The sequence below is a fragment of the Haemaphysalis longicornis genome, unplaced genomic scaffold (genome assembly GCF_048455015.1).
Source record: "Haemaphysalis longicornis isolate Haplotype H1 unplaced genomic scaffold, Haemaphysalis longicornis Haplotype H1 scaffold_2, whole genome shotgun sequence".
Classification (NCBI taxonomy): Eukaryota; Metazoa; Arthropoda; class Arachnida; order Ixodida; family Ixodidae; genus Haemaphysalis; species Haemaphysalis longicornis.
This window is the reverse complement of record NW_027526295.1, coordinates 180,599,862-180,620,612: the sequence shown is the minus strand read 5'-3', so window position 1 is coordinate 180,620,612 and position 20,751 is coordinate 180,599,862. Positions and strand designations below refer to the sequence as shown.

The 20,751-nt window shown below is 50.3% G+C and overlaps 1 protein-coding gene across 1 annotated transcript in view; it reads left to right on the top strand.

Annotated features, from left to right (window-relative positions):
• Positions 1 to 20,751, top strand: part of LOC144168431 (acyl-coenzyme A thioesterase 9, mitochondrial-like) — a 63,331-nt gene that overhangs the window by 7,086 nt on the left and 35,494 nt on the right. The window contains exons 4-5 of the mRNA XM_077697421.1: positions 10,892 to 11,088; positions 17,423 to 17,499. Of these exons, the coding sequence (XP_077553547.1) occupies positions 10,892 to 11,088; positions 17,423 to 17,499 (274 nt within the window). The remainder of the gene's footprint in view (positions 1 to 10,891; positions 11,089 to 17,422; positions 17,500 to 20,751) is intronic.

Genomic DNA, 20,751 nt, shown 5'->3' with positions numbered 1-20,751 from the left:
TTTATATTTTTCAGGCAGTAAGCTTTCGTCTCAAGTAGAAACTTAGTGAAATAACCTTTAACAGTGTTTTATTCCGGGATTCACGAAGATTTCACTTACGTCATACCGTCACGCAAGTGACGCCAGTACAACGAAGTGAGCGGCCTGTAAAGGGTGCACCCCTGCACATAGGGTCTTCTTACGGGGAAGCAACCTTTAAAACTAAAAAGTATGTTATACTTTGGGTTGCTCGTTTTCGGGTTTTATATTTTAACACGAAAGTTTTTTATTCCGGGATACACCAATATTTCCCTGACGTCAAATCCGTCATAGAAATGACGCCAGTACACCTTTGCCGAAGCGACCGGCCAGCAGGACGTCGCTCGCCAAGCACACCCACAAAACAGCCGCCAACCCGCAAATCATGCTCAGCTGCAGATTTCGCTGCCCATTTCCCTTTCGTGTTACCGATTCCTATGAAAGAGGAATCAACCACAGTTTTTTTTTAGAAATATATAGGGTTTTGTGTGACTAGTCGCCAAAAGTTTCCGCACGCCGAGTTACTCCTTATAACTTATGATGCGCAGTAGTGTGATGCTGCCAGTTAGAGAGTCGTTGGCCGTCGTGTCTCGAATCATTGTATTTTACAGAAGTCCATGCACTTAAAAAAAACTGGCAGAGCTTGCACTTAGTCGCGCAAGGCTTGAACCACAGTGAAGCTGGATGATTTATTTCTATGTAAGCTTACATTTAAATGTAAAAGCCTGCGGACAAAACGATCCGGGCCCGCCAGTCATACATGAGGAAGACGACGATATAGATGGATATGACGATTCATGACTACTACTACCACAGTGCAAAGCGACGACGGAACATCTAAAGAATTTCAAACCTAATTCAATGCGTGGTGGGGTGTCTTTCAGTGCACGCGCAAGCCTGGACGACGCCGGGCGCTCCCCATGAGGCGTGTGCTCACGTGAGCGTTAAACGGCGGAAAAACGATGACCCGGGGTTTTCTGATGACGCCGCATATATTACGACCAGCAGCAACATCTCCGCTGTTAAAAAAAAACAGGTGTAAACTTATTCTGTCGTATGCACCGATGACGAAGTTTCCTATGCCATAAACTGGCCTACTACGAATGTTCTCCTGTTATGAACAAACGTAATACCAACCAGCCAAAAAGGAAACGCCACATGAAGAAAAAGCCGCATCACCCCCTGTCCCTCAATCCACAGAAGGAGCGTGGTTTAGAGCGAAGCGGAATGAGTGAACAATACAAAACACGGGTGAACGGGGCGCAGTCCAAACGAATGCGAGCAACAAAACGCTATTTTTTTGTAATCGGTAATTTAGCATGCATGCTGCTCAGTCAATAAAACTTTGAAGGTCTACAGTTTTGTTCTAGCAGACGGGCATAGGCCGTCAATTTCACGATGGCTTTGTGATGCTGCTGGAGTGGCGTACGGACTTAATCTGTTATTTGCATTATAACATCCACTGATAGTTATGATTTGTGCTGAATGGCCCCACGCCATATCATTTGTTTCAGCAGAGTTTCTTAAGCCCAAGCCAAGTTAAAGCCAGTTTCTGTAACCATACTCCTTCCGTAGAAGCCCGCGTATTGCCAACACATCCCCCGCTTTCCCGCTGAAAAAGCCGACCGTTTAAACACGAAATTTCTCGCTTTCAGTTTTTATGCTGTAAAGAATACCTATTGGCCCAGTAATTACGAAAATCGAACCGAAAGCCGTCAGCCGCCAACACAGAATTAATTATAGCACGTTTATTGCAACCAATTTCAAATTTGGTCGCTGCGCGGGAAAATGGCCGTTCGAAGGCCAGCCTGCAAGCGGGCCAGCCTTACGTCACGGTCTCACCCGTGACGTCAGGGACGTTTTTCTTTCCTCCATGCGTTCGCCGCATCGTCTGCTACGATTGCACATGGTCCGCACTCGCCCGCGCAGTCGACATGTCGTCTGAATCGTCAGACTCGGATGAGTCACTGCCACCCGACAGACAGAACAACTTTATTTGGCCAGGCGATTAGGCCAGCGATGTCTTCGCCGTCGTCGGTTTTTTAATATCACTGCGGCTCGAACCGGCGTAGACCGTGATAGCAACAGCTTGTCGCCACTCTTCTAATCAATTTGATCGCGAAAAAGAAGCTCCACATGCGAGAAAGTAGATGTTAGTGTGTTGAAAATTGTGCTAGGAGTTGTTATCAGCGCTGAATTTAAAAGTGGAGTTCAAATATTTGCCGCGATGGTAAGCCTACGCTGACCGGAAGCGGAGGTTCGGCGCTCCGACCCAGCACTGCCGGCACCACGGTGCGGTGAGCGGCCGAAAGATGGCGCCACCTGCGCGCTAGAATCAAAACAGACGCGGCAGATGTCTCGGTCACCGATCGCCGAAACGGAAATTATTGCCAAAATAATGCTTCATATGCGAAAAAGGGGATGATAGTGGGGTGAAAAGTTGTGTAAGGGATGGTCATTCGCAGTTGTACAGATACCAGCGATCAAATAGTCGCCACGATACTACGCCTAAAGTTCCCAACACCCAAGGTGACCCGTGCAACCCCGAGCCCGCTGGCTTGGGCGACAGTTCTTGCGGCCGCCGGCGCGCACGCAGATCAAGCAGAGAGTCATCATCAAGATGGCGAGAGCGGCGCGCATGCCTAGCCTACCCGCTAACGATCACCGTATTATAGTGCGGCCGCGATGCGGCTTTGCCATCAGGAAACAAGACCTCCTAGAATTTGTGGCGGCCATGGCAGCGTCGGCTCGGATACCGTTAGACGCAACGCTGGAAGATACAGTTTGTCCAAACATCGGACAGAACATCGTAGTCATCAGCACACCGAGCCGAGAAAGGGCGGACAAGTACGACAAGGTCAGAGCTATCACCTTGAAGGGCACCAAATATGAAGTCTTCGCGTACCGCGCAGCTCCTAACGATACCGTAAAGGGAATCATATACAACATCCCGCTTGCGTACACGCAGGCGGACATCAACGCGTGCCTCATCGGTGAGCGCAACCCAACCATCCTTGCCGCGCACCGAATGGGGGAGACTACGGCGGTCGTGGTGCTCTTTGAAGGACAAGTGGTACCTCAACACATCAAATTTGGCAGCCTCATTGTGAGATGCAAGATATATAAGCAACACAGAGAGGTCTGCCGGCAATGCGGGGAGGTTGGACATCGAAAAGATGTATGCCCCCGGCCGGACAAGAACGTTTGCTTCGCGTGCGGGCAACAGAACCCCCCGGAAGATCACGAAACAGTTTGCAAACCGAGCTGCAAGTTGTGTGGCGGCCCCCACCCGTCGGGCACGGGCAGATGCCGTAACAAGTACAAGACCCCCTTCCTCGTCCGACAACGCAAGATGGCGGCGAACGGATCAGAGAAACACAAAGGCCACGTCGGAACGGTCAGTTTTGGCGGGAAAGAGGACTTCCCACAGCTGCAGCGCGTCGAGAAGGAGAACAATGGAGGGACACGCCAGCGCTCGCTCAGCCGCAACAACAGAAGCAAAAGCAGAGAACGAAGCAAAGAGCGGAAACGTAGTCATTCGAATAACCGCATGACGTGGGCGAAAATGGCTGCGCGCAGGAACGCCCCGCCGCCCGGCCACAGCCCACTTGCGGAAGGGGGCCGGCTAAGAGGAATGAGAGATAAATCCACTCTCTCACAGAGAGGAGAAGGAAATAACGAGGTCGCTGCGCTACGAGAAGTGATAGCTCAGTTACAGGAAACGATCAAGGAACAAAAGAAAATAATTGACCAACTCATGAAGATGCAGCCGCCGCCGCAACAATCACAATTGACGTGGCAGCTGGGTAACGTTCCGCGACCCCCCGCCTTCGCACCGGCGGGCGATCGCGATGTAGCGCCATCACAGCCGCCAATCAAGATGAGAAAACGGACCGGCACGGTAGAAGCCGGCAACGAGGAGGGCATGGTGGAAGAGCCGCCCAAGGAGGACACTGGAAACAGCACCGCCGAAATTTTCAACACCGACGAGTGCCGACTCACGCCGGATGATGCGGGGATCAACTACGGTGTCCGCATCCACAAGCTCAGCAAGCGCATGGACAAGCAAGCTGGACAGATCAAAGTACTAGGCGAAAAGATCGTTAACATAGAGCGGACTACGACCAGCATAAAGAGGGACATCGTGGACCTCAAACAATTCATAACTAAACAACTCGGAACCCTCGGCGGGAAACAACACGAGACTACACAGGCATTCAACGATGGCCCGTAAAAAGACCAGTATACGTATTTGGCACTGGAACGCAAATGGACTCCGGTGCCGCAAAGCCCTTCTACAACAGGTCGTTAGCACCATGACGGACCCCCCGGAGGTCATTCTGATACAAGAAACACACATGGAGGATCCCCCCAAACTATTGGGGTACCGCACTCACTTCTCACCCCCAAGTGCTCGTACGCAAGGAAAGGGAGCGGCGCAGGGGGTCTGCACGTTCATACGCAAGGGCATCACTTTCATCCCACTCGATCCGCCGCACAATGGCTCGACGGCGCTGGAAACCTGCGCTACGGAGGTGGTGCTGGGAAAGCGTCAGCGTCACTCCCTCACTCTCGTCAATGTATACAGCAACCCGCAGCACGGGAGCCAGCGATTCAAGACTCTCTTCCAGAGAGTTCAGCAGCTTGTTCCGGGCGCACCTTGTGTCGTGGGAGGTGATTTCAACTCTGCTCACAAGGAACTAGGATATCCACGCACGACAGCCAAGGGAAGGAACCTTCTGGAAGAGGCCGAGGCAGCGGGCTTCACCCTTCATACAGATGCCAAGCAACCCTCAAGAATCGGCACGTCCACAGTGCGCGACACGACCCCGGACCTCATCTTCACGAACGCGCCAAGCGAGGGTCCGGTAAGCTGGAGAAACACTGGTATGAACTTAGGGAGCGATCACTACATAATAGAAATCACGCTGGAACTCGGTATCGAGGGCGCTAACACTCCCTTGCGCGTGCACAAGCTCACGGATTGGGCAGCCTTCCGCAGGCAAAGCACCTGCACCGTCATTGAAGATATCGAGGAATGGGCACACAACATAAATAAAGCGGTCCAGGACGCGAGCACGGAGGTCAGAACTGAGGACACCGTTCCTGCAATGGACCCTCATTTGGCCCACATGATCGAAGCGCGAAGGTCCCTTCAGCGTCGATGGAGGAGGAATAGAACAAGTAGGAACTTACGAAAACGTGTTGCGCACCTCGGTCGGGATATAGAGGCGTACAGCCAACAGCTAGCCAGACAGCAATGGCATGCAGTCTGCAAGGAAGCGGATGGGCAGCTTCATGCTAGCCGTACCTGGAAGCTGCTACGGTCTCTCCGAGACGAAACACAAAACAAGTCCTTCCAGAGACACCGGCTCGAGCAGATATTGCACACAGCGATTAAACAGCGCGGGGAGGACGGAGTACGAGACTATCTCAATAACAAGTACCTACCTTCCACGCCTAGCGTCGCCCATCCGGAATATGCAGGGAAGGCAAACCCCGAATTGGACGCCGATATCAGCGAAGGCGAGGTTAGGAGAGCCGTTAGTGAACTCAACTGCAAATCCGCCGCAGGCCCGGATCGAGTGCACAACAAGGCGCTTCGCAACCTGGGCGACGGAGACATTACGGCACTCACGTACTTCTTCAACAAATGTTGGAGCACTGGTCACGTACCGAAGCAGTGGAAGGCGGCCCGTACGGTCCTGATCCCCAAACCGGGAAAACCACCTAACATCGAAAATCTGCGACCCATATCCCTTACATCGTGTGTGGGCAAGGTCATGGAGCACATCCTAAACAACAGATGGCAACGCTACATGGAAGAGAACGGCATCTATCCTCCCACCATGATCGGCTTCCGTAATAAGCTAAGCACCCAAGATGCCATGCTTCTCATACAAAGTGACCTGCTGGACCAGCCCAGCGTCACTGATTGCCGAGCGATTTTAGGATTAGATGTCAAGAGCGCTTTCGATAACGTCCAGCACGCGGCCATATTGGCACAAGCTCAGCGCGTCGGCCTCGGGAAGCGCTCTTACGAATACATACGAGCCTTTCTCACGGGCAGAACGGCGCAGCTCCAAGCGGGCCAGATCCAGTTCGAGGAACGAGTGATGGGAGGCCAGGGAACACCACAGGGTGCGGTCATCTCCCCTTTCCTGTTTAACCTGGTCATGATCCCGGTTGCCAACAGCCTGGCCGACCTCCCCTCCGTGCATCATACCATCTATGCAGACGACGTGACCCTCTGGGTAAAAGGAGGAGCCACGGGGCACATACAGGAACAGCTGCAAGAAGCCATAGATGGAATAGAAACGCAACTGCAAGGGGCAGGACTGCAATGTTCCCCGCAAAAATCCGAATTACTGGTCTTACCCCCCGCCGGGCACTGGAGGAAGAGCGCTGAGGCAGAGGCCGCCGAAATCGTCCTGCACACCGGTGATAACGGCACCATCCCTCACGTGGCCAGCATCCGCGTTCTGAGCATGCACATCAACCGGGGCAGTGGAAACGCGACGGCAGTAGACCGACTCATCACAAAGATAGGAGTGGCCACGCGCCTAGTCAAGCAGGTGGCCACGAGGAAACAGGGAATGCGGGAGGCAAGCCTCCTGCGACTGGCGCAATCCTTTGTGGTCAGCCATGTAGCCTACATTGGAGCTTTTCACAAATGGCTCCGACATGAGAAGGACAAGATCGATGCGGCCATTCGCAAGGCCTACAAAGCCATCCTAGGCCTCCTACCTAGCACCAGTAACGTGGCACTGGCTGGCTTGGGAATGCACAACACCCTTGAAGAAATAGGGGAGGCGCAACGCATATCGCAAATAGTCCGGCTTGGCACCACGCAAGCGGGCAGGGAGATACTCCACAGGGTGGGTCTGACGTCGCCGGTGGACCCCCGGCCTGAAGAGGGAGACCAAAGGATACACGCGGGCAAGAAGCATCTACTTGCGCAGCAACTAGTCGTGCCTCCACTTCCCCGCAACGTGCAGCCGGGGCTGGACGAGGGACGTCGTAGAGCACGAGCAAATGCGTTAGCGCACATGTATGAAGACGATGGCTCGGCATATTACGTCGACGCAGCCGAACATCAGCACAAGACCGGGGTCTTTGCACTCTCGGTAATACGAGCACGCTATGGTCAGTGTGTAACGGCCGGCAGTGTCCGGACCCGTACGGCCATGCAAGCTGAAGAAGCTGCCATAGCGCTTGCGTTGACCTGTCAACCCGGTCAAACCATCACGATACTGAGCGACTCCCTCTCTGCTGTCCACAGATACAGCAGAGATGCGATAAGCAGCGTCGCGTGGAAACTGGCACCCACAAACAGAATGGCCCGAGCATACCTCAGATGGTTCCCGGCGCACATGGGACACTTATCAAAGGGGACCCCCAACCGCAATGAGGAGGCGGACAAAGTTGCACGAGAGCTCGCACACCGTGTAGCGACTGCCGAACCTCTTACGTCGCGGGCGGAGGGAAATGAGACTGACTGCGACAGCTCCAATGAAATGCACCCAATCCTGAACTATGGAGACGTACTCGCCTGGCATCGGGAGCAACGGAGGAAGACAGTGCAGCCACACCCACTCCTCACCCGTACCGAGGGAGTGCTTTATCGTCAACTACAGACAAACACAGTGATTACGCCGGCGTTGGCGCGTTATGTGTGTCCAGGATACTACGCAAGTGACACGTGCTGTGTGTGTGAACTGGTGCTAGCAGACTTACCACACGTAATGTGGGGATGTGTAGAACACGAAACTCAGGGGTACCCGCGGGTGCTCCCCCCGAATGTGCAGTGCGCGCTCAACTCTACGGACCTCAGTGCGCAACGGACGGTGATCCAGCAGCTGGAGCTAGCCCTGGCTAGACAGAAACGAGGCGGATCGGGCAGTCACCAAGGTGGTGGCTGTAATGCCCCTCACGCCCGGTTCCCCCAGGCACATTAGTCATCCAGCCCGGTCCTTTCGGGGACTCCACGGACGGGGCGGAGTCCTGCGTGACGCACCCCCCGGTGCCGGATTTCACCGAATAAATGTCTTTATCTCTCTCTCTCTCTCAGTCCACGAACTCAGTCCACGTGTCGTCGCGTGGAAAATAATGCATCTTGGCGTCGTCGTCGATTTGCTCGGACAGGCTTCCACGAGCAGTACTTCGCATACCGCGAGCTTGCCATAGCACAACTTGGGCGAGCTCGGCGACGCGCACCGCCGCGTCGCCGCGGTGCCCGTCGACATCGCGCACCGCGCGGTGCCGGCACCAGTGCCGAACATCATGCACCGGCAACGAACTGAAGAGCAAAGACGTCGAACACGCAACGTTTACAAGCATTGCTTACACAGCTACGCCCACGTCTCCTGCCCAAACGAATACCACCGACAACAGCAGCGCAGGATATCGTTTCCGGTTCTGAAAACGACGATATGACGTCACCCGGAACCGGCCAGACACGCAGGCCAATGTTTCGTCACACCGAAAGCGATTGCGCTAGTGCTGCCGATTTGTGGAATCTCGCGGCCTGGACAATCAAAGTCGATTTTAGATGCGATTCCGGCCTCGGATCGCTGCAAAAATTTCTGTGAGGCATCTGTACAAACTACTGAAGCCAATTATATCATTTTTTCGGTTTCAAAATTTGGTGTCAGTACTCCTTTAAGAAGCCAGTAAAACGCAGCAAGAAAAAAGATATTTCACACAGCCCAGAGAGCCGACTATTGCATAACAACAAATTTTTCGTGTAATCTGTTCGGGGCGAAGCACCTTAAGGCCGAGGCTTATCCGTCCAGCGTCCGGCATCCGCGCTCATGGCACAGCACAGTGTAAATCGAAACATCTGTGAACAAAAGGTTCCCAAAAGGTTAACAAGAACAAAATAAAAGGTTCACAAAGGTTAGACAGAGAGAGGGAGAGAGAGAGAGTACTCCTGGAGAGCCTTGCTGCGCATGCGCGAGGAGCATTGCATTGGATTTGGATTGTATTGCATTGAAATGGGTTTAATTGGATTGGATTAGATTGAATTAAATTGTTTTGTATTGGATTGGATTAGATTGGAAATCGTTTTAGCAGCAGTAAGCACTCTCACGGGTGAGTTACGGTAAGAACGTTCCCCAGTGCTTCGCCCACTCGTCATGATTCACTTCGTGGAGATGCGCGAATTTTTTTCGTGTAATCATACATTTCAATTCAATATTTTGGATGGCTCTGGAACCAGGTAAAGAAACGTTCTTATCTTCAAACTATGCACACAGAAAGCTATTAGACTCTATATTAGCAGTGCGAAAGTTTATTGCACTAGGCTGAATAACTCCCGAGTAATCACTCCTTAAAGAACTGCGATGAGCCGTAAAGTTGCACCTGGGCAGGATTTGTGATTGCTTACAACTCCACGGGCAACTAATTAATTGCGAAAAGTAATAATGATAGAATAGTCTAAGTGGCCAATCGCATATTTTTTTTCGAAATTATTGTCATACGACACCAGTTACAACCGCTTTTTGAAACCATACTCAACCGTAGAAGCCGTATATTGGCAGCAGACCCGAATTTCAAATTGTTTATATCTTCACGTTCGACTAATTATGACAAGTGCATGAAACTAGGTAAACTAATAAAATCATCTCAGCAGCCAACTGCAGCATAAGAGCAACATTGATTGATTGATTGATTGATTGATTGATTGATTGATTGATTGATTGATTGATTGATTGATTGATTGATTGATTGATTGATTGGTTGATTGGTTGATTGATTGATTGATTGATTGATTGATTGATTGATTGATTGATTGATTGATTGATTGATTGATTGATTTTTATGGTATCCCTTTCGTAAAAAGGTGATGACACGTGCCATCACCAAAGGATCTAATTTACAATGTTATACAACTGTTCTCATTTTAGCGCCACTATTGGTGGCAGGCTCACATTACATTTTGCCCGCTGCGTCTGTTAGCTGACCTAAGCTACATCCCTCTCTCTGCTCTTCCTCCGCCAGCATTGCAATCTTCCTTTAAATGCTGCGGCAAACTTGTAGTTTACTGTCTCTGTGCTACCTTCAAACCCTATGGCTTCGGGAAGGCGAATGTTTGTCACATATGTATTGCCGAATTGTTTCCGTTTCATGTCCGTAGACCATGCACACCCCATTAATTTTGGGTATACTCCACCACAAAACTCTTCGCTCTCAAACAGCCTACTGTAGCCTCAAAAAGCAAGGCACTGCCCTTGAAATTATCATAGAGAGTTTTTTTTTCCCCTGACATCAAATTCCTCTGTCATGTGTATACCTCTAACGACGTTATCGACAGCGTTCGCGAGAAATCTGGCTATGCCGCAAAGCGTTTTTTGTCGGCGGACATGATTATGCAATTGCGGGGTAGTGGTACAGTGCACTAGAAGAGAGAGGTGCTCCGTGCGGGGCCGATTAGGGGAGTCCCTTTTGCGATGAAAATATCTGCTGAGGATCTCCGGCTGTAAGCAGCGATCGTGGCGGCCGCCGTTTACCAGTTGGTTTCAGAAGTTTTGTTTGTTAAATTAGTTCCTATTTATTGTCCTAAATAGTCTTATTTCTTCATTTCATGACACAAAGTTTTATAAAAACCCGTCAAATAGCTGTTTAGTTTGATTTGAAAACTTATAGGTGGCGCTGGCTGAAACAGGAGCTCTCTCGGCAATGCCTTTTGGTCCATACAATTTTTTCATCTCGAAAGGGACCGGCTCTTTCCATTGGTTTTTCCCCCCCACGACACACCTTTACCTTCTAATACACTCTAGTAGTGGTACGCAGCGTAGCTGCAAAATTTAAAAAAAATGTCCTGATTTGAGCAGCTCGTCTCACACGCGCCCCTTCACTGCTTGGCTTGCAGCGTGGCTTGCGTACAGGCACGTGCTGTACCCGAAACTGAGCTTCGGTGTGCCCATGCCTGTCAACATGGTCACCGCTCTGGTGGACAGCATCAACAGCGAGGACATGCATATCCTTCCAGAGTATGACCTCAAGATATCTGGTCACATTTCCTGGGTGGGAAGCACTTCCATGGAGGTCACCATGGAGCTGTCGGCTGTGAGTATCATTGGAGAAAAATACGTCAAAGGGCGGTGGCGCCTCTCAGTAAATTAATTAAGTTATTTTGGTTTTATTTTGGAGCAGGAAAGTGGGTAAAAACACGCACCCAGAGCGGGTACCTGAACCGGTTTTCTTTTCTAACACCAAGAAATTGCAAACTTCGTTTTCGAAAAATCTGCCGAACTGTCCCCCTGTGCTTTCCTCAATGTTCCAGACCGCTGCCTTAATTTTCCGCGGCGGCGTATACCTTCGATCGGCGCTGCTGTTTCCCTTTCCCTGCGCGCGTTCCCGGCTCGTACTCGCTCCAACCACAACTTGAACTTTTTTGTACCACCGATTCTGCCTCTCAGCGCGCGTACTGTAGACTTCTAAGGCTTTCGCTTAAAAAAAAAAAAAAAAAGGACCCGCATCCCCGCGTGCTGCACGCACAGCAATCCTTGGTACTCTTCCTAATCGTTGGAGGACTATTTCGCGGGAGGTTTGGGCACAATTTACACCACCATTCCCGCGACTTCGATGCTTGGCTTATAGTTCTAGCACTCCTATTTAAAGTGAATTCTGTTCACAAGTAACGGTCTGCGTCGCAACGAAATAAAGTCTGCACGAGCAGGTGCACCTTTAGGATGCGTGGCCTCTATAGGAATACGAGAGCTACAGAAATAGGACTTCCGTAAGCATTTCACCCAATATTTTAGTGGATGTAAACATGGTGGGCAGAAACAGTGAAAATAGGTATCAAGCTGTGAAATAAACAATTTCCAGAAATTTTTAAGCGCAGTTTTTAAGCCCCTTTATCTGGTTCACGCGATGTCGGCGTCGGCGTTCCCAACCAACACGAGCGAACGCCGACTTCAGCGGGGATGATAGCACGATCATAGTAAAAAGATGGAGACAAAAAAAGCGAAGGAGGTTCGTGCAATCATATAGAGCGAGAGAAACAGCGAAAGAGGGGGAGATAAAAGCTGGGGATAAATACGGAAAAGAATCGAATGGTTATTGCTACGCCGTTTATCGATTGTGCTATCGCGGAGCTGCCGATCACTTGACCGAAGCCGCCGCTGTCACTGCGGAGCGGGTTTGGGAGAGCTCGGTAAAAAAAATTCAAAGCAACTTTCTTAAGAGTAGCATGGTTAAACGCGAAGCTGCTTCGAACGTGTCGGAACGGCTCATTCGGAAAGACGTCGGCTTCACAACGTGAGGGACGTAGGTTCGATTCCGACCCCAGGAAGCGTTTTTCTCTTGATGTGCTTGATGTGCCTTCGCGTAACGTCCTCTGTGCCCTTAGTGAAAACCCATAATGTAAAGTTGGCTTTCCTGCAGTGCGTTTTTGGCGCTACGTCGAACGCCATCAGTAAGGCACAGAAAGCTCCGCTTTAAAAAATTCGTGGACACCTAAGTCCCTCTTATGAGTTGTTAATGCGAAAGCATTAATGTCTAGTTGAACAACGCTCGGTGCTCCTTCAGTTTTGCGCTGCGAGTAATTGTGGCTTTCGCGCCGCTGTGCCAGACCAGCGGACTCCTGCTTTATGTGCCACTGATCACCACACTTTCAGCCGCAGCTGCAACTTCTCGCTTTCGACGTGGCTCAGCGTTGCCAAGCAGCGCGTCTTTCAACTTATGCTTTTATTCTATTGCGAAGCCTCGTGCTTTGGAACGCTCCTCAAGAAGCAGATTTTAATGCGTAGCATTCTTTCTCGTACGAGGCTCCAAGGCCGACTCCGCACGCCGGCTTTTTCGCACAACGGACCATTTGATGTTTTCGTATTAATATGGAAATTCGGAGTGACTAATCTGTGGGTGTGCCGGAAAGGAAGGGTGAGCGGTATGTTGGTGTGTGAGCGTCGTAGAATCACTTGTCGAGGGCGTGGAGGAATTCTTCAGTTCACCGGGTTCACAACCGCCCCCATTGTTGTTTCGATCGCTTTTGGTTGCGAATTTGTTTGCGATCTTTAGGTTTGAGGGAGGCAGTCATTTTCGTTTCATCGCCAGAGTGCTGCGTGGACTGTGATTGCACCGTCACTGAGAAAGTACTGCTGTGCCCGTTGCAGACCATTTAGGCGAAGGGCCATCGAATGAGGGATCTTAGGAGTAGCGCTTAGGGAAAGGAAACGAGCGTGCTGGATCAGAAAACAAAGTACGGGGGAAGATACAGCTGAAATTAAGAAAAAGAAATGGACTTGGGCTTCGAGAGACTGGACTAGAAGTAAGAGAAAACCGTTAACTCGGGGGGGGGGGGGGGAGGGGTGATAATTAGAAAACTTACTCCGGCAGCGCGGGGCAGGTACGTTTGGAGGTTAGTGGAAGACTTCTTCGTCCTTCACTGGACTTAAATAAGCATATTATGATGACGACGGTGATGATGATTACATGAAGCACGGCCTTTTTGATATGCTTAAAGGCCAACTGCAACGAAATTTTCGGCTCCTTAATTGCACTATTTTCTGGTAGTATAACCTTATAAGTTGATACCTGCAAAATTAGGAGGCCCAAATGTGCTTCGCTGCATCGTAAACGAAGATCAAAACTCTCTTTTCAAACCGAAACTGGAAAAAAAGGGCGGCCATTACGGACGGCCGGAAGTGACGTTACACTCAGGAATCGAGTGGGCGCAGCCGGCGGATTTTCCCCACAGTTGCCTGTGAGAAGGCGGCGCGCATTCGATGTGTTTATGTGTTTCGGGCAGTCTGTTGCTCCACACATTTAAAACATGCGCGAAAAGGGGCTGGGAAGTTCGCGCAACCACTATTACTTCGTTGTGAGCTGCTGAGACGCGCCTATAGTCGTCCGGTAAAATGAAAACACAGGCATCGCGAGACGTCGTGGCGAAGCTGGGTGCACAAAAGGCAGTGCTGAGCGCTAGATGGGCGCCAGCACAGCTAATATGCCCTGTGCCGACCGAACCATCCTGTGTTTGTGTGTGTGTGTGTGTGTGAGAGAGAGAGAGAGAGAGAGAGAGAGAGAGAGAGAGAGAGAGAGAGAGAGAGAGAGAGAGAGAGAGAGAGAGAGACCGTGGGAGGAAAATGTCGAAACATGCCGGCTAGGGTGTAAGAATTCGGTTTCAGCGCATGTTGTGAAAGTCCAAATCCAGAATTTTATTATTTTTGTTTACACGGTCAGTTTTGTTCCTGTTAGCAGGGTTCCCGCGCGAAATCTTTAGACAATGATGCCATGCAGCGACGAAAGCACTGCAGTGTCTTCACTTCGTGAAGCAGTGACCTTCCCCGAGGCACTGCGAAATATGTGGCCCCGTTTTTCATGTTTTTTTTTTCTAACTGGCGAGAGAAATGTTGCCCACAGCGGCTAGTATTTATTTGTTTATTGACGAAGTTTGAACTCCATCGATTCCGTGTAGTGCGCCGCGTGCTGTACTCCTGAACTCGTCCGCCCCCCGACCGGCGCGATAACAGTGACAACAGCGTATCACCAGTATCACCTCGCGCAGGCGCGGAGCTCTTCGATGGCATCGGCGTACTCGCGCTCCCGAAAAGTCGACCGGCCGATCGTGCAGTGGGCCGCACAGCTAGCTGCCGTACTCGTTCACGCCCCGACTGGCCGCGACAACAGCGTATCGTCTCGCGCCGGCCGTTCCGCTCGTAGAGACGCCCGGCCGTTCTGCTCGGAGAGACGCCCGGCCGCGAGCTTGCAGCGCGCCGCGCAGCCGCCGTAGTCGTTCGCGCGCCGACGCACCGAGCAACCGCGACAACAGCGTGTCGTCTCGCGTCGGCCGTTCTACGTATTGCGCACTCGTAGAGACGCCCGGCCGCGAGCTTGCAGTGCGTCGCACAAATCCTCCCTGTTCTGTGGTCGCACAGCCACCGTAGTCGTTCGCGCGCCGACGCACCGAGTGGCCGCGAGCCGCGACAACAGCGTATCGTCTCGCGTCGGCCGTTCTACGTATTGCGCACTCATAGAGATGTCCGGTCGCGAGCTTGCAGTGCGCCGCACAGCTGCCGTAGTCGTTCGCGCGCCGCCGCACCGACCAGCCCCGCCAACAGCGTATCGCCTCATGTAGGCCGTACACGCGTTTCGCGTGCTCGTCGAGTCGACCGAGAGCCTGCTGCCTCCGTCGCGGCCACGAAATCGGCTGTTGTGCTACTGCCGTATTCGCTCCAGACCGGCCCCGGAAGTTTTCGAATTTGCTCTTTATGTATCGGCAACCCAGAGTTTCTTTAGCTTCTCGCATTACAGAAACGCGTGGAGCAATTATTCATGCAAGAGGCACGAATTGCGCTGCTCACTCGCGTGAGGCCGCACGTAAAAGTGCTACTGAGGAGAGGCGACGGCCGCACGGGAGTCCTGACTGGCACGTCACATCCGCAAGTCCGCCGCAGTGGCGAAGTTGCGGCGACACTCCGCTAGGTGCTGCGTCGGCTGAAGTGGCGTGTTTTCGAACGGTTTTAATAAAAAAACTGCGCGTTTGTGGAGTTTAAAATTAGGTCACAAGGGACTTTAGAGGTGCATACCACACATTGAAGCAGAATTTAGGGCAGGTAAATTTTCATTGCAGTTGTCCTTTAAGGAGGCACAGTAAGAAGAAAGTTTTAACTGAGAAAACATTGCCAATGACGAATTGTTACCGCATAAGTGATATCAAGCTCACGTCATCGCAGTCATTCGCAGAGTAAATAGAACAATGGGATGCAGTTTATTTATTTCCTGTTTAAAAAAATCACCGACACTTACGCTTTTATGTAATGCGAAATTAGAGCGAAGCTGTTGATACATTTTATGGCGATTATGTAAGGCTGAAAATCAATTGTGAACCGACGGCAATCCCAACGAAAATCAAAACTGGTTGTCGAGTAACAGCTTCTGAAACACCGCAGTGAACCAACGAACTCCTTCACATCCTCGGTAAACTTATTGTACGACGCGATAACGTACAACGGTGCGCTCCTCTCGTAACCATACTGATGGCCTCTGCTCAAGCGTGCGGCTCCGCGATACCACGGAGAGGAAGGAGTGTAGCAATAACTGGTCGCTTCTCCACAGCTTTACACTTCACATTCTCGCCATATTTAAGGATGGTAGTCTTTCCTGCTAGGTAGGGGAAAAAATGTTGCTGCGTCTGTCTGTTTCTGCCTGTCACTCGAGTCAAGAAAGCAGCCAAAATATGGAAGAGCAGTTGATAGAGAAGTAAATATAGGCAAGACCTTCCCGAACTACTAAAACCGGTGGCGTGCATTGTAGGCGTCGAGATTGTTAAACCAAATGAGCATTTAGGTATAATTAAGGCAAACGTACAAATATGACTAAAGTGAGAACTATTCTTTTGCCTAAAAATATACGTGGAAAAAAATTTTTGTGGTAGCAAATTTTTAAAAATGTGATAAAAGTGTTGTTTAAGAGGCGAGATTGAAATAAAAAGATATCTCCTCGTCCTGTTCCAGACAAAATAGAAATAAATGGTTTGAACACGCAGCATACGAGCAGGACGAACGCGGAAAAATTGAATCCCAATGAGTAAGGTACAACCCAACCATGAGGCAGAGATAATTAGAAGAATAAAAATGGGGTGGAGCGCATCCGGCAGGCATATCTCAGATAATGAATGGCAGCCTACCACTGTACCTGAAGAAGAAACTGTATGACAGCTGCATCTTACCGGTACTCACCTACGGGGCAAAAACTTGGAGGCTCACTAAAAGAGTTCAACTGAAATTGAGGACGACTCAGCGGGCAATAGAACGGGAGATGATAGGTGTAACATTAAGGGACAAGGAGAGAGCGGAGTGGGTCGGGGAACAAACGCGTGTAGAAATTAAGAAGAAGAAATGGACGTGGGCAGGGCCTGTAATGCGAAGGCAAGATAACCATCGGTCATTATTGTTACAGAGTGGATCCCTAGAGAAGGCAAGCGGGGCAGGGGGCGGAAGAAAGTTAGGCGGGCAGATGAGATCAAGAAGTTTGCGTGAATAAATTGGTCGCAGTTAGCACAGGACCGGGATAATTGGAGAGTAATGGGAGACACCTTTGCCCTGCAGTGGGCGTAGATAAGATGATGATGATGATGATGATGATGATGATGATGATGATGATGATGATGATGAGTAGGAGGTGAGAGAAGGAGCGGGGGGCTTGGACGGGAAAGAGGAGCGGAGGTCACATGGTAGGGGTGGAAAGAGACTATCGTCTTTCGATGGCATTGGCAATGAAGCAACAAAACATGCGACCGATTCTTTTCTTTTCCAGTTTACACTCCCCGGTACAGCCAGGCCGGTAGGGTACACCAACATCGACATAGCTTGAGGCAGATGCAGACGCTTACGAGCTTCCCTCTAAATATTACGTACGCATAACGCGCTTACTCGTAGTGTATACGCCGTTGCAGCTGCTTCCAGAAAAGGCGTCGGAGCGTCTGCTGACCGCAAAGTTTGTCATGGTCGCTATGATGGCTAACTCAAACCAGTAAGTAGCACAATTTCTCATTTGTGATATATAATTTTGATTTTGATAACAGGCTGTGTACACTGCGGCCTATGGAGATGCTGAGGCGTACAATTAGAGCGAAATTGTCACGTACATTGTTGACCATAAGACTCGGTTTCCTGTTTGCCTATATTCGTTAAAATAATTTCGGCAGCCACGGTAAAGCCGACGCCCCCGCTAGCGCCCGGACTGCTGTCTTGATTGATTGATTGATTGATTGTAGGGTTTAACGCGCCGACGCAACGCAGGCGATGAGGCGCGCCGTAGTGGAGGGCTCCGGATTAATTTTGACCACCTGGGAATCTTTAACGTGCGCTGAAATCTCGTACACACGAGCGTTTTTGCTTTTCGCCTCCATCAGAAAAGCGGCCGCCGCGGCCGGAAATCGAACCCGTGACCTCATGCTCAGCAGCGCAACGCATTAGCAGAGTCCTTCAATGCTTCTTGAAGGACTCTGGCCTTAGCCACTGAGCCACCGCCGCGGTTGACTGCTGCCTGACGCGAGACCGACTTAATTGTGTGACACGTACGGGACCGCGACTGGGGCGCTCCCCGCTGCACACGGGGGCGTGGCCAGTCCCAGCCGCACGGCTGGATCGCGTCTCCGTTGACAGCGATTTTCTGCAGCGGGTAGTAAGCTACAACGTCATTCCTGTCGACTTTTCCCATCAGGGGCTGGTGGCCTGCTCTATAGCAACAGGTCCAGCCCGTCCAAAAGCAAGGACGAGCAGTCGCTGGATAATGAATTCAAATTGCATCAGAAATTCCGAATTCGCCCGAAGGCTAGGGAAGGCCTTTAAAAGCCTGGAGGCCAAGACAGTCAATGAGGGAACACTCGGCCCTCCAGATCGGTCCGTCAGGGCTGTCCAATGTCTCCGATCCTGTTCGCACTCTATCTAGAATCGCCTTGTCGGATGATCGCCCCTTCCCACTCGATCACGTGAGTGGTGCTTGGAAGCGCAGAACTTCGCGTTCTAGAGTAAGTGGACGATATCGCCGTCGTCCGTACATCTCAGTCCCAGGTGAGCGAGGTCGCCGGTCGTACCGAGAAGAGTCATGACCTTGCCGATTGCAAGTGGTTATGGTTCTAAAAACTTTTTCTTCCGGTTCCACACGGGAGTTATTCCGGTGAGATAACGACTGGAGAGAACGTGTTCCTAGAATGCAACACCGCAGGTTTCTTTTGGGTCGAGGTGCAGCGTTTTCTAGGCGTCCACTGGAAGATCGACTGGTCGGGTCTCCACTGCCTAGTCTTCTCGACAGAACACTTGGTACTCTGCGAATGCGAGCTCAATCTAAGTCTACACTCACCATGGCGAGCGCGATTGGATCCTGTGGAGTGTGTTTCCAGCCCCAAGCCAGCGTGGTGGCATTGCGTCCAGAAAACAGAATGGACAGTGAGCGCGCTCTCGTCACCCGACTCGGACACGGAACTGAGCGAGGCCCCCGTACACTGCTACCGTTCCACGGTAGCCTTCAAAACAAAAGAAGCAGAACGCTTTAGGTGCCTATGAAGGCAATGAACTGGATGGAGACTACGGCTTAGAGTTGCGTACAATAATTGCATGAAACTATATGGTCTTGGGCACTACGCGTTCGTCAAACCGAGACGCTTTCTATGGGCCATTTGGTTGCGTGAGTCATCAGTTATTGCACGCGTGCCATGTTGTTCCCCTCCTGAGCCTACGTAGCAGAAGGTATTCAAATGAATAAACTTGCTAAACAAAGTGCTCTGGTAGCACAATTGTAGCGCTTTGGGCTGCTACTGTGGCGGTCCTGGTTCAATTTTCACCAGAAAAAAAACACGTCTTTTTTTATTTACTCTTTGCTGAGGTCGCCATTTTCTTCACCAAACAACGACATAAGAACGGCCATTTTTCGTAGAATGGGGCACTTATGGCTGCCACCTCAAGCATTGCAAAAAGGTCCTAGGGCCTTAACATATGGCTATGACTGCTTATATTGCCACTAAAAAAAGGCTTAATTCCTTAACTAACTAAAAAAGGCTTAAATGCAGTAAAGCCAGTCCCTTTCTCGTCGTAAAACTCGAATTATGTGAAGCTGGCTTTTCAACATTGTATGTTGAATGATGTCTTCTTATCAAGAAAGTTTGAGCTCCTACGTGTATTGCGTCACTCGGCTATACAAAACTCGGCAGCACAAAAATCAACGACTTTAAACTCAGTGACGGAACTCGGTAACATAAACTGGCGAGACGTAATGCTCACGCATTCTAAGATTGTTAGAGAAAGCTTACTGCGCCCGCAATTTGTTCGCGCTATTCCCTGAGTGTTATCCATAATAGATTTGGAAGAAAAAAAAAAGGCTTGAAAGTAGGTTGCTGCAATGGGACATAATTTTGCTAAAAAAAAAAATGAAGGAAGCTCACACTAACGAGTAAGACTTGAAGGTAGCGAAGCTCTCCTTCACGACCATCACGAAGGTGTAAGTGCACGATTGCAGTCGGCTTGCTGCCGCAACGACCTTTACGCCATCATTGTTGCAATGAGTTTAGCTTCCTTCATTTTTTTGGAAGTGATAACCATTGGACATCGCCTTGGAGGGGCGTATACACTATTACGTGTCTTTCTCGTTTGAGCAAGTGTTTCCACGATCACGGCGAACGCTGGAGCTATTTTTTGGGCAAATCTTGTCCAATCCGTTTAAGTTGGTATGCTTGGCTTTACAAACGTGTGCCGGGGACGCTTGGTGGTCGCCGCGAGGCACGCACACACGAGCGCTCGGCATTTGCTTGGTTTTTGTAACTGCGGAAACGGAAAATAACGATTGGCTAAACAGCTTCGCTGCTAATAAAAGTGTTTCTCTGATGCTTCATTTTTCAAAGACATAATATGACTTAACTTAAACTTAAAAAGATAACCTATATAAAAAGATGAAGCGTAAACCTCTCAATTCTAATCTCCGAGCACGTTATAAACGCTACTTTCAAGTTCTGTGCTCGCTTCTTAAAGCCGCCAAGCGCCGCTACTACGACAACGAATTCAATAGGTGTGGTAACAACATAAAAAAAAAAAGGAAGTTAGTTAAGGAATTCTTGAATAACGCTACTCAGCATAAGCCCATTAAATCCATTGCTCAGGACTACTCATCATTTACTGAACCTGCAGATATTGCTAATGCTTTTAGCAATCATTTTTCGGCTATATGCTCACAACTTCCCTCGTGCCCTTATTCTTCTGACCTTTTTCGTTGCCCCCAATCTTTTTTTCT